Source organism: Lates calcarifer, linkage group LG9 (genome assembly GCF_001640805.2).
Source record: "Lates calcarifer isolate ASB-BC8 linkage group LG9, TLL_Latcal_v3, whole genome shotgun sequence".
Lineage (NCBI taxonomy): Eukaryota > Metazoa > Chordata > Actinopteri > Centropomidae > Lates > Lates calcarifer.
The window spans coordinates 10340047-10349111 of record NC_066841.1 but is presented as its reverse complement, the minus strand read 5'-3'; the positions used below and the strand labels follow the sequence as shown (position 1 = coordinate 10349111).

Genomic DNA, 9065 nt, shown 5'->3' with positions numbered 1-9065 from the left:
TCTGTTGTTTTACCTTTCTATTTTTTACATTTCTTCTTGTCTTAGTGGAACCTTTCAGGCTGGTAAAGTGTGGTATTCCTACTGTTATGGATCTGGCTACTTCTTCTACTGAGGCACTGTGTGGTACGATTGTTGTGGATGGAAGGAGAAGAAGGTGGGTGTTCGTTGCACTTCAGATTTCATAAAAGACAGCACTCAATCTAGGGCTGCAGCAAACAGTTATTGTTATTACTGATTAATCGACCCACCGAAACTTCAAAATCAGATGAATCTGTGGAATTTTTGCTTCCAAGATAACTTTTAAAAAGTATCAACTATCAACTAAAGCTCTAACTCAACCTCAGCCCCACCAAAACCTTTAACCTCCCCAGTTAGCTGTTACTTTTCTTGCCTGATGGTGGTGCTAAGGCAGCAGGCCATGAGGTCATAAACATGAATGTGATTTCCCCACCATTTGCAAATTCTCATAATTTACATGTGGCAGCATGAACATGTGCACTAGACCTAAACTGGCCTCATTCAGCACTGAAGTCATTGCTACTCTTATAGCTTGAGTAACTAATTCACTTCCACATTTCCTGGAATACCTTCTGTTAACACTGAAAGAGAAGTTGTCTGAACTTTAGTGTTGGTTTTATATGTAGCTGGGGAGAGTGACAGCAACATATGAAGAGCAAGGCAGTGAGTCTGTCATTACATGTGCTGTAATGTGACACAGTGCATATGTGGTTTAATACTGTGTTTCCAGCTGATAGCTACATCACGCTACTGAGCAATGAAAATCAACCATCTGAGTTATGGTCATCAGTTTTATGTTGGTATGATTTTTGTGCCTACAAGATTTTATTACAGTAACACTAGACTACAATCAAAAATCAAATATAGCTGGGTTGTACGCCTGAGCAACCCTGGGTAGACGCATTTTAGGAAACCTGATAGAACATGTGAAATGTCTTATTAGTATGAATGCTGGTAGTATTCACACTAAAGTTTTTCAATTTATTATCATCATTATTTTTCTTTCTTTCTTTTCTCTAATACAGCAGTCCTGGCAGTCCTGCAATACGTCCTCCCTTCATGAAGGTTATAATGTTCAGTTTGTGCTGTTCTAGTCTCCAAAATGACCTGATTCAACTGTATGATCATTTTGGAGGCTGCAGACTGATGCTCTTGAACTGTATTGCATTAAACAGAGAGGTATTTCTGTTATTTAGCCTGCCCTCACTGTTGTAATGATATATAATGATCATACACCTCTCTAAAACATTATAACCCTCACAAAGGAGGATTTATTGCAGAACTGTTGTATTACCTTTAATAAGACGTACCTAATAAACTGCCACCTGAGTGTAGACAGAACAAAGCAGCAACACCTGCGTCAAAGTCATTCTTAGAGACTTTTTTTCAAAGCATGGCAACGTTCAAAACACTGAAAACAAAGTATCTTCGTGTCCCTTAAAACTCAATAGTGTTTTTTCATAACCACATCTCAGCATGACTCACCAATACAGGAAGTGACAGTTATGATTTCCAGACTAGATCATTTCTATTTCCTCACAGGGTCCGAACTTTAGTTGTTTTGACTGTTGTTGCATAGCACTGTCCCATTCCATGTTGACCTCCTATAGATGATCTTCTATCACTGTGGGTGACTATCAGTGGGTGACTTAAGGCTTTTTCTCCACATGACATATAGCTTTAAATCTTAGACAGAAGTCTGATCAAAGGTTGACATGCAAAAAAACATCTGAGCAGTTTACAGAACTGAGCACTTCCTGCTGCTTTCATCAGAACAACAGGACATTCAGAGGAAACATGCTCTGCACAGCAGCACCTGAACACTGCTGAACCTCTCCATCTGCCAGGTAAGACGCTTAATCTGCCGATGAACTGATATACAATATTAAAATATGGAAACTAAGTTGATGTAGTACTCGTGGTGTTCACTTCCTCACTGATGCAACCTAAAGCTGTGAGTTTCAAAGGGAAGTGTCAGTCTATATCTGACTATCTGAAAATGTTATATAGCGCTGTATTTTTTTGTGTGAACATTTCCTGTTTCTTCTATCAAGCAGTGCCACAATCAGAATGCCAGCACTCCAAGGATGTTCTTCCACAGAGACTGAAATGAACTGAAGTTGAACTTTTGTCAGTTTTTGTCCTCACATCCATCTCTGTGCTTCTCCAGCAGCAAGGTAAGACACTAACACGGGTCTCCGCGGACACTTTTAAAATCTTTGTTCTGGTTGACTGTTTCTGGTTTTTGTGGTCGACTGTTTCCTTTTGGATAAAGTTACATTTCAAAAAAATCCCCTGTAAAAATGTTCTGTTCTGTTAACAAAGGAAATAGATTTATCTAGGTTGTTTTCTTCCTTCCTTAAACCCTTGTTGTATCCTTAACATTGACAACATTTCAAAAGTAGTATCACTAGTAGTATTTTGAATCTTTTGCTGCAGTTGAAACTTTTTTAGATTGAAAAAAAAAAAACATTTAAACTGAGTTTTTTTCCCCTTTTTAAGGCAGTTTCAGTTTTACTCTACAAATGCAGTAGTTCTGTATATTTTTCTGTGAAATCGTAACAATGGGTGTGGTGCAAGACTCATGACTGTTTCATCATAAGATGTCACTAGCAGACACATGACACACACTGATTTTTCCCCCATGTGTGTGTCGTTACGAGTACTTCTACAACTGTTTACTGGTGTTCTTACACAGCCTCATGCGTTGGACCCTGTAAACTTAAATCTTTTCTGTCATTTCAGATCTGTTATTCAACAATGATGCTCCTCAGTGTGAAGGTGTATGTGACTCTGCTATGGGGGATATCTGTTTTGTTTTCTATGGAGACCAAGAGCTCGTCCATCCCTGAAACCAGCAGCAGCAGCAACAACTCAACAGCTGAATCAAACAAGGCAAACAGGCCTCTCACCACTGCACAAGTACCTCAGAATGTAACAGAGACCTGGGATCCGACTCACAAATCTGCAGAAGTTACTGCAGCAACAGAGACCAATGTGTCACCCACAATGGAAACAGACGAGGCAGCTGTGAGAGGCAGCACAGATGATTTGGTTGTTGTGACTATCATAGCAACAGCTACAAGCAGCCCGGGTCCCCAGTTGCTTAGCCTCTCCTCAGCAGTGACCACAGCTGCAGCTGATGCACAACCTTCACATGATACAACGATCTCAGAAACAGCTAAACCTACACAGGATGAGGTACTGCAGCAATCACCAACCACGTCTGCTAATGTGACAAATTCTACAACAACTCCTGAAGTACCTTCAGCAATAGTGACCGTGTTTTCGTCGCTGCCGCCATCCACCACTAACCCCGATCTAACATCCATGTTATCTTCCAGCACCACCTCTGATAGTTCCACTCAGGCTCCACACTCCATCAGCAGCCCCTCAGCTTCTACTGCGACCTCAATGACAGCGAACCCTACCTCTGAGGTGGTACCTGCGTTTGACCTCACTTCTTCACCTGTCACAGTAACTGAGACATCCACCAAAAGTGGTGGGCTTTCACCCACGTCTCAGCCCATTTCTAATACAAGCACCCACGTCTCCACATCACAGTCCCCTGACACAATGGGGTCAAGCTTTACCATGAGGTCCTCCAACACCACAGCCTGGAATGACTCCTCTATCTCCACTTCTTCTGCCAACTCTACCAGTCCAGCAGGAATCTTGATCCCTCGTGATGCCAAGACGTCGCCAGTTCCGTCGACCAGATCAACCCTGGCGACTGCGTCGAGGCCTTGCGAAGCCTCAAAGGGCTCACCCAGCACTGAGGTCCTACCCTGCAATACCCGGAGCGTGGCAAACCGCTGCCTCATCGCCATTGCCTTGTTGGCCGGGTTGGCCACCATCTTCATGGTCTCTACCATCATCCTGTGCGCCAAGCTGTCGGCGAGGAAGTACAGGGTCAAGAAACCGCAGCAGGCCACCGAGATGATGTGCATCTCTGCCCTGCTGCCCGAGAGGACTTACACCTACACGAGGCAACACAACCCGATCACCAACGGAGTCCTGGTGTTCCCGAGTGGGGGAGACAGTGATGAGGAAGGGGGAGATAACCTCACCCTCAGCAGCTTCCTTCCAGAAAATGAACGTAACGTTTAGATGGATTTACCACGACTGATGTGACTTTATCAGCCCCCAGATTGGACTGATGTGGCTGATGCCAGTGATGTGGAAACAGTTGCTGTTTTAGTAAAACAATGTTTCCTCTTTGAAGTTGGTGGTTCAACTTCATTGTACACCCTACTCCTCTGCAGGAAGAGACAGAGAAACCACAACTACACAAATGCACGAAGAAGAAGAAGGAAAAAAAACAGCACTGTTTCACATTAATGCACCATTAATCATATCTGGTATTTGGTGAAGTTGGGTCATCAAACATGTATTTTAAGCAAGAATTAACATGTTTTTCTCCATAATTTTACACTTGCCAACCACTGGAGACTTTAAGCCAGGAAGAGGAGCATGATCAAAGATTTTTTTTTCAAACATCCTGCGCTGAGCCCTGCTGGTATTTCACTTAGCGACGAGATACAGGAAGGCTTGTTTTGTCAAGAGGTTACTGTTCTTCACAGACACTGTTCAGTTTACAGGTGCTGTTCTAGCAGCTCTGAAGTTTAATTGTACAAATGGAGTATTTTGATCAATGATAAACTTTATATTACTCTGCTTATGTAGGTGTTAGTGTAGAGATGCAGTATCTGTATTGGTATAATTTATTAAAGAGTGTCTTATTAAATGTTTTGATGTTTTTTAAGGCTCTCTTATAATTTTTCACAACTTTCCTGGGAAGAACCATGCAATAGAGACAAAGATCGGAGATTTGTAGTCTAGGTTATTATTTGGGAGTTTACCAGTTGTATACATTCTGTATTTTACCTAGGATTAATCCCAAATTACATAATTCTTTCCAGCAGCCTTACCAGGAAATTATTAGACAATAATTAGACTTCACACATCCACACAATCATTTAGAATAAGATCATTTTCTGGGTAATTTAGATACACTTTGTGCTGAAAATGTCCAAAATACATACAAGATATGGTAAGTTGCAGTTTTTATTTCATGCCCCTCCCCTGTGTCTCTGAGCGTACTGTGAACTTAGTCACTTCCCTTATTTATGAAAGGCTTAATAAAAGCCTTTTCTTCTGCCCTGGACCCGATTTCATATTCACTTCCCTTCCTGCGAAAAGAAAACAGAGCCCTGAATGCTTATTAGGCCTATGAAGCCATGTTGTTTTTCCTTCTTCTTCTTCTTTTTTTTTTTTGTACGTTTAGCAATGTGCAGCTGAAACAGACACTGATGACTATCGACAGAGCCGAGACCAATGTAAACCTGGAGGATGCTGGACCTCATCTCCTGCTCCTGATGACCATATAAAGTTAGACTTGTCTCTGCTGATCACAAACACAGCGGACTTGCCAAAAATGCATTCACAAACGCGCGCTTGCAGGCTCACTCATACGTCGTCACACCACCAGCTCCCTTAAGTGGTCACACACACACACACACATGCACCGTGTGAGCTTAATTGCTTGTCTCTGGAGGGGGAAAGAAACACCACATTGTTTCTAACAGCCTTCAGTGTGTGCACCTCTCCTTCCCCCTTCTCCTGCCTGTTACTGGTGTTTTGTCCACACAGGAAACATTAACCTTTTCCTGCATTAGCCAGTCACTCACACAGGCTGCTCTCTGACTCTTTTTTTACCTCCAGAGGTCAGCTGTTAGTCATCAGTGTCAGAGGCGGAGGGGGTGAAGGGAAGGCCGAGCTGTCAATCACAGGCTACTTCTGAGGGAACCCTGGAGGAATACTGTAGATAAGATTGCAGATCGTGATGTTTTGGGGTTTGTTTTTATAGCCGCAAAGTATTTATTTTTTGTTGTCTTGGTCTGGCAAATCAAGTTAGCCACACAGGAGAGTGCAGGAGAGGACCCTGCCCCCACTGCACATTATAAACTCCTACCTAACCAGAACAATCTGTGTGCAGGCCGGAGAGCCCAGACACTCTCAGGGAAACTGAAGAGGTGGGGGGGAGGAAAACAGCAGAGAAGCAAAAGGAGGGATTTGTCCTCATGGTTAATGACATTTTTTTTTTTTTTTTGCACTATCCAGACAAACCTCCAGCCTGAAATCTGAAACTGCAGAAGTGGCGTGGCTCAAAGAGCACTCGCTACTCTTTGCTGTGCGTTCTCTGTTTCTCAGTTCACTTTTTCCAGACTGGTTTCACTCATCCTCCAACAGAGGTGATTCAAACTGAGACACTTCTCCTGCTACAGTGGATGGTGAGTAAAATGTTTTGTCCTTTCATACAGTTTTGCCTCTAAAGTAAGTTTTTTCCATTGAATGTTGCACACTGAGGCAGAATTGGGATTTCTTGACATCCTATTAGCCCACGTGACAATTCAACGTTTTAGATGTTAAAATGGGCAAAAGACAGAATCTAGGTCATTCTTCCTCCATGTGTATATCTGTGTGCATATGGCCGCGTGATGTGCATCCTGTATGTTTATGTGTCTGACTACACAGACGTGTGGTTGCGTATACTCAGTCTGGGGTTAGAAGGTGATTTTTAAAAAAAAGAACTCCCAGCCCTCCTTCTCCAGATGAGCGCTGTGTTTCATGTGGCCCAGCTTGCACACAGATGCAGCTGAATAAGGATAAAAGTGTGGGAGCTGCTGCCAGTTGACTCACAGACTGAGCAGAGAGCTGACTGCGATCCAGACAAATAACTGCAGTAGACTAAAGCTGGTGTTCAGTGTTTAAAGGGTTGGTTCACCCAGGTTTGATAGCTCTGGTTTTAGTTTGTGCTCTCCCTTTCCACTTTTAACTCTGTGCTCTGGGTGTCTGCTACCGTACAGCATGTGTGTTTAATAGACTCATCTCATCTGAATGAGTGGGAAGTTCAGGCCGAGCTGGAGCCAGTGTGTATGACTTTGTGGTGAATTAGCAAAGACTGATGACTGATTTAGTCATTGTTTTGGCACAGACAAGTTATGTCAGTTTCATAGTGCACATAAAGGTTACATTTAATGTGCAGAAACTCATTGATGTGTTGAAATTACAATATTGGCAGTACAGATTACATGGATCCTTGCTTCCCTATATAATTATGCACTTGGTTTTGCCTCTCATGCATTACAATAATATTCAAGTTACAGAGCTAAACACTGGATTTTGTGTGTGGTTTTGTGCATTTAACAACACTTGCTGTTCTGAAGGTATTTCCAGAATCCACAGAGGCTCATCTGACCATGTGGATGAAAAAATATTCAGTGTGCTGCCCAAAAACAACTACTTTTATTGCTCTTTTTCAATATTAAATATAGAAAATCCAATGAAACACAGATCTAGACAAATATAACTAACAATAAAATCTATTCATAGTTTTGTTTCACCAACAAATTGAGCATAGACATGTCATTCCCAGCTACCATCTTTGTCTGGATTAAGAGGCAGTGGCACGAACTGAAGGATGGGTGAAAGATGTTTTCAGAAAAACAGATGTTTAGTTCTGTGCATGTAATGGAAATACATGAGAGGCACAAACTATCTTCCCATATGGCACTGACATTACAGCTACTGACGTTTACTGTTATTTACAGACCCCGAGGGGACACAATGCTCCCGATGGCCCTTCATCAGATTGGTCTGTGTGTGGTGTTTTGCATCAGCAGCAGTTTGGCCACACCTCTACCTCTTTACAGTATTGCGGAGGGAAGTACAGACGAAATTACGGAGGAAGAACTAGGTAACTTAACTTCCTCCGTGCCCACCAGCTACAGTTTCTCTGAGTACCAGACCACACCTGTTGGCCCCATCCATGTGGAAACTGACTTTCTGAGTCAGGTTGTGAACTTTCTAGAGGAGAACATGCTCCTCATCCTTGTTATAGCTACTTTAATCCTCCTTCTCTTCCTTATTATCTGTGGGGCGATTTTCATGAGCCGCAGACGAAAGGTCAACGCCTACTACCCTTCCTCCTTCCCCTCGAAAATGTACGTGGACCACAGGGACAAAACCGGAGGTGCTAAACCCTTTAATGAAGTGCCAGAAAAACCTGCTCCTGAGCAGGAGAGCGAGCCAGTGGACTCTCACAAGCAGCTCCAGGCCGACATCATGAGGGCCGCCAAGAGCCTGCGCACGCCAACTAAATCTGTTGATGCTGCAGAGGCAAGTGACCACAGTCAGAAAGCAGCAGATCACAGCCCTGAGGACAGTTCCAAGCCAGATGGCAGCATCCTGGATCAGCAGCTACCGAGTCTCCCTGAGGAAAAGGAGCCGTGCGAGCTGTCCGACGGCGAAACGGCTACAGCAGAAAGCAGCCAAGAGCCGAGTCCTCCAGAGAAGCCCCAGACAGAGGAGGATGACTCACAGGAGCCCTTAATTGGCAGGGGTCTCCGTCCCTCCTCTCTGCATATTCACAATGACTCTGCTACTCTGCAGCTGATCGCAGGAGAGAAAACTGCCTTCTAACTACTCTGAACACTGTGACCTGAATATATTGTCCACTTGGATCCATTTTGAATTCAACAGTGGCAGTTTGTTCAGTAAACCTCAAAAGCTTTAAGAGGGAAATGTAAAAGAAAGATCCAATCACTCCTTTCCTGTGACTGGATACTGGATATTATTATGGCATTTCATACATGTTTCATAGAGTAATGTCTTTAATATCTGGCACAAAAACAATTTCCTTTTATGGGGTTATTATGCTGTTGTTTTTGTTGGATATCTGAAATTCCACTTAGTGAGTGTGTTTCTGCATAGGGGCCACTTCAGTAAACATTTACAGTGTAGTACAGTCCCTCTTAACTTCTGCGCAAAAACATTGAGTACTGACAACATTTTACACATCAGCTTTGGTTTTATGTAAGCACAATAAAATTCAGACATTGTTGGTATACCTCCTACTGTGTACACCTATACCTCCTCCTTACATACCATTATATTGTCTATTGTTTGAAATTAATTAATGAAATTAGATAAGCCTGTGCCTTCCATTTACGGTAAAAAATACATGAGGTGAAAAACATCTACTG

General features: G+C 42.8%; 2 protein-coding genes across 2 annotated transcripts; both read left to right on the top strand.

The window, feature by feature from the left end:
- Positions 1-1530: 1530 nt before the first annotated feature.
- Positions 1531-4778, top strand: selplg (selectin P ligand). The gene is made up of 3 exons (XM_018671248.2): positions 1531-1865; positions 2076-2195; positions 2764-4778. The coding sequence occupies exon 3, from the start codon at positions 2779-2781 to the stop codon at positions 4126-4128; it is 1350 nt and encodes a 449-aa protein (XP_018526764.1). The 5' UTR covers positions 1531-1865; positions 2076-2195; positions 2764-2778; the 3' UTR covers positions 4129-4778.
- A 143-nt stretch (positions 4779-4921) lies between these two features.
- Positions 4922-8933, top strand: tmem119b (transmembrane protein 119b). Its single transcript, XM_018671255.2, has 2 exons — positions 4922-6311; positions 7632-8933. Exon 2 carries the CDS (start codon positions 7648-7650, stop codon positions 8500-8502), a length of 855 nt encoding a protein of 284 aa, XP_018526771.1. The 5' UTR covers positions 4922-6311; positions 7632-7647; the 3' UTR covers positions 8503-8933.
- Positions 8934-9065: the final 132 nt, after the last annotated feature.

Excerpts from the sequence above, each read along its gene's own strand:
- selplg (XM_018671248.2), top strand. The coding sequence starts at position 2,779 with ATGATGCTCCTCAGTGTGAAGGTGTATGTGACTCTGCTATGGGGGATA.
- tmem119b (XM_018671255.2), top strand. The coding sequence starts at position 7,648 with ATGCTCCCGATGGCCCTTCATCAGATTGGTCTGTGTGTGGTGTTTTGC.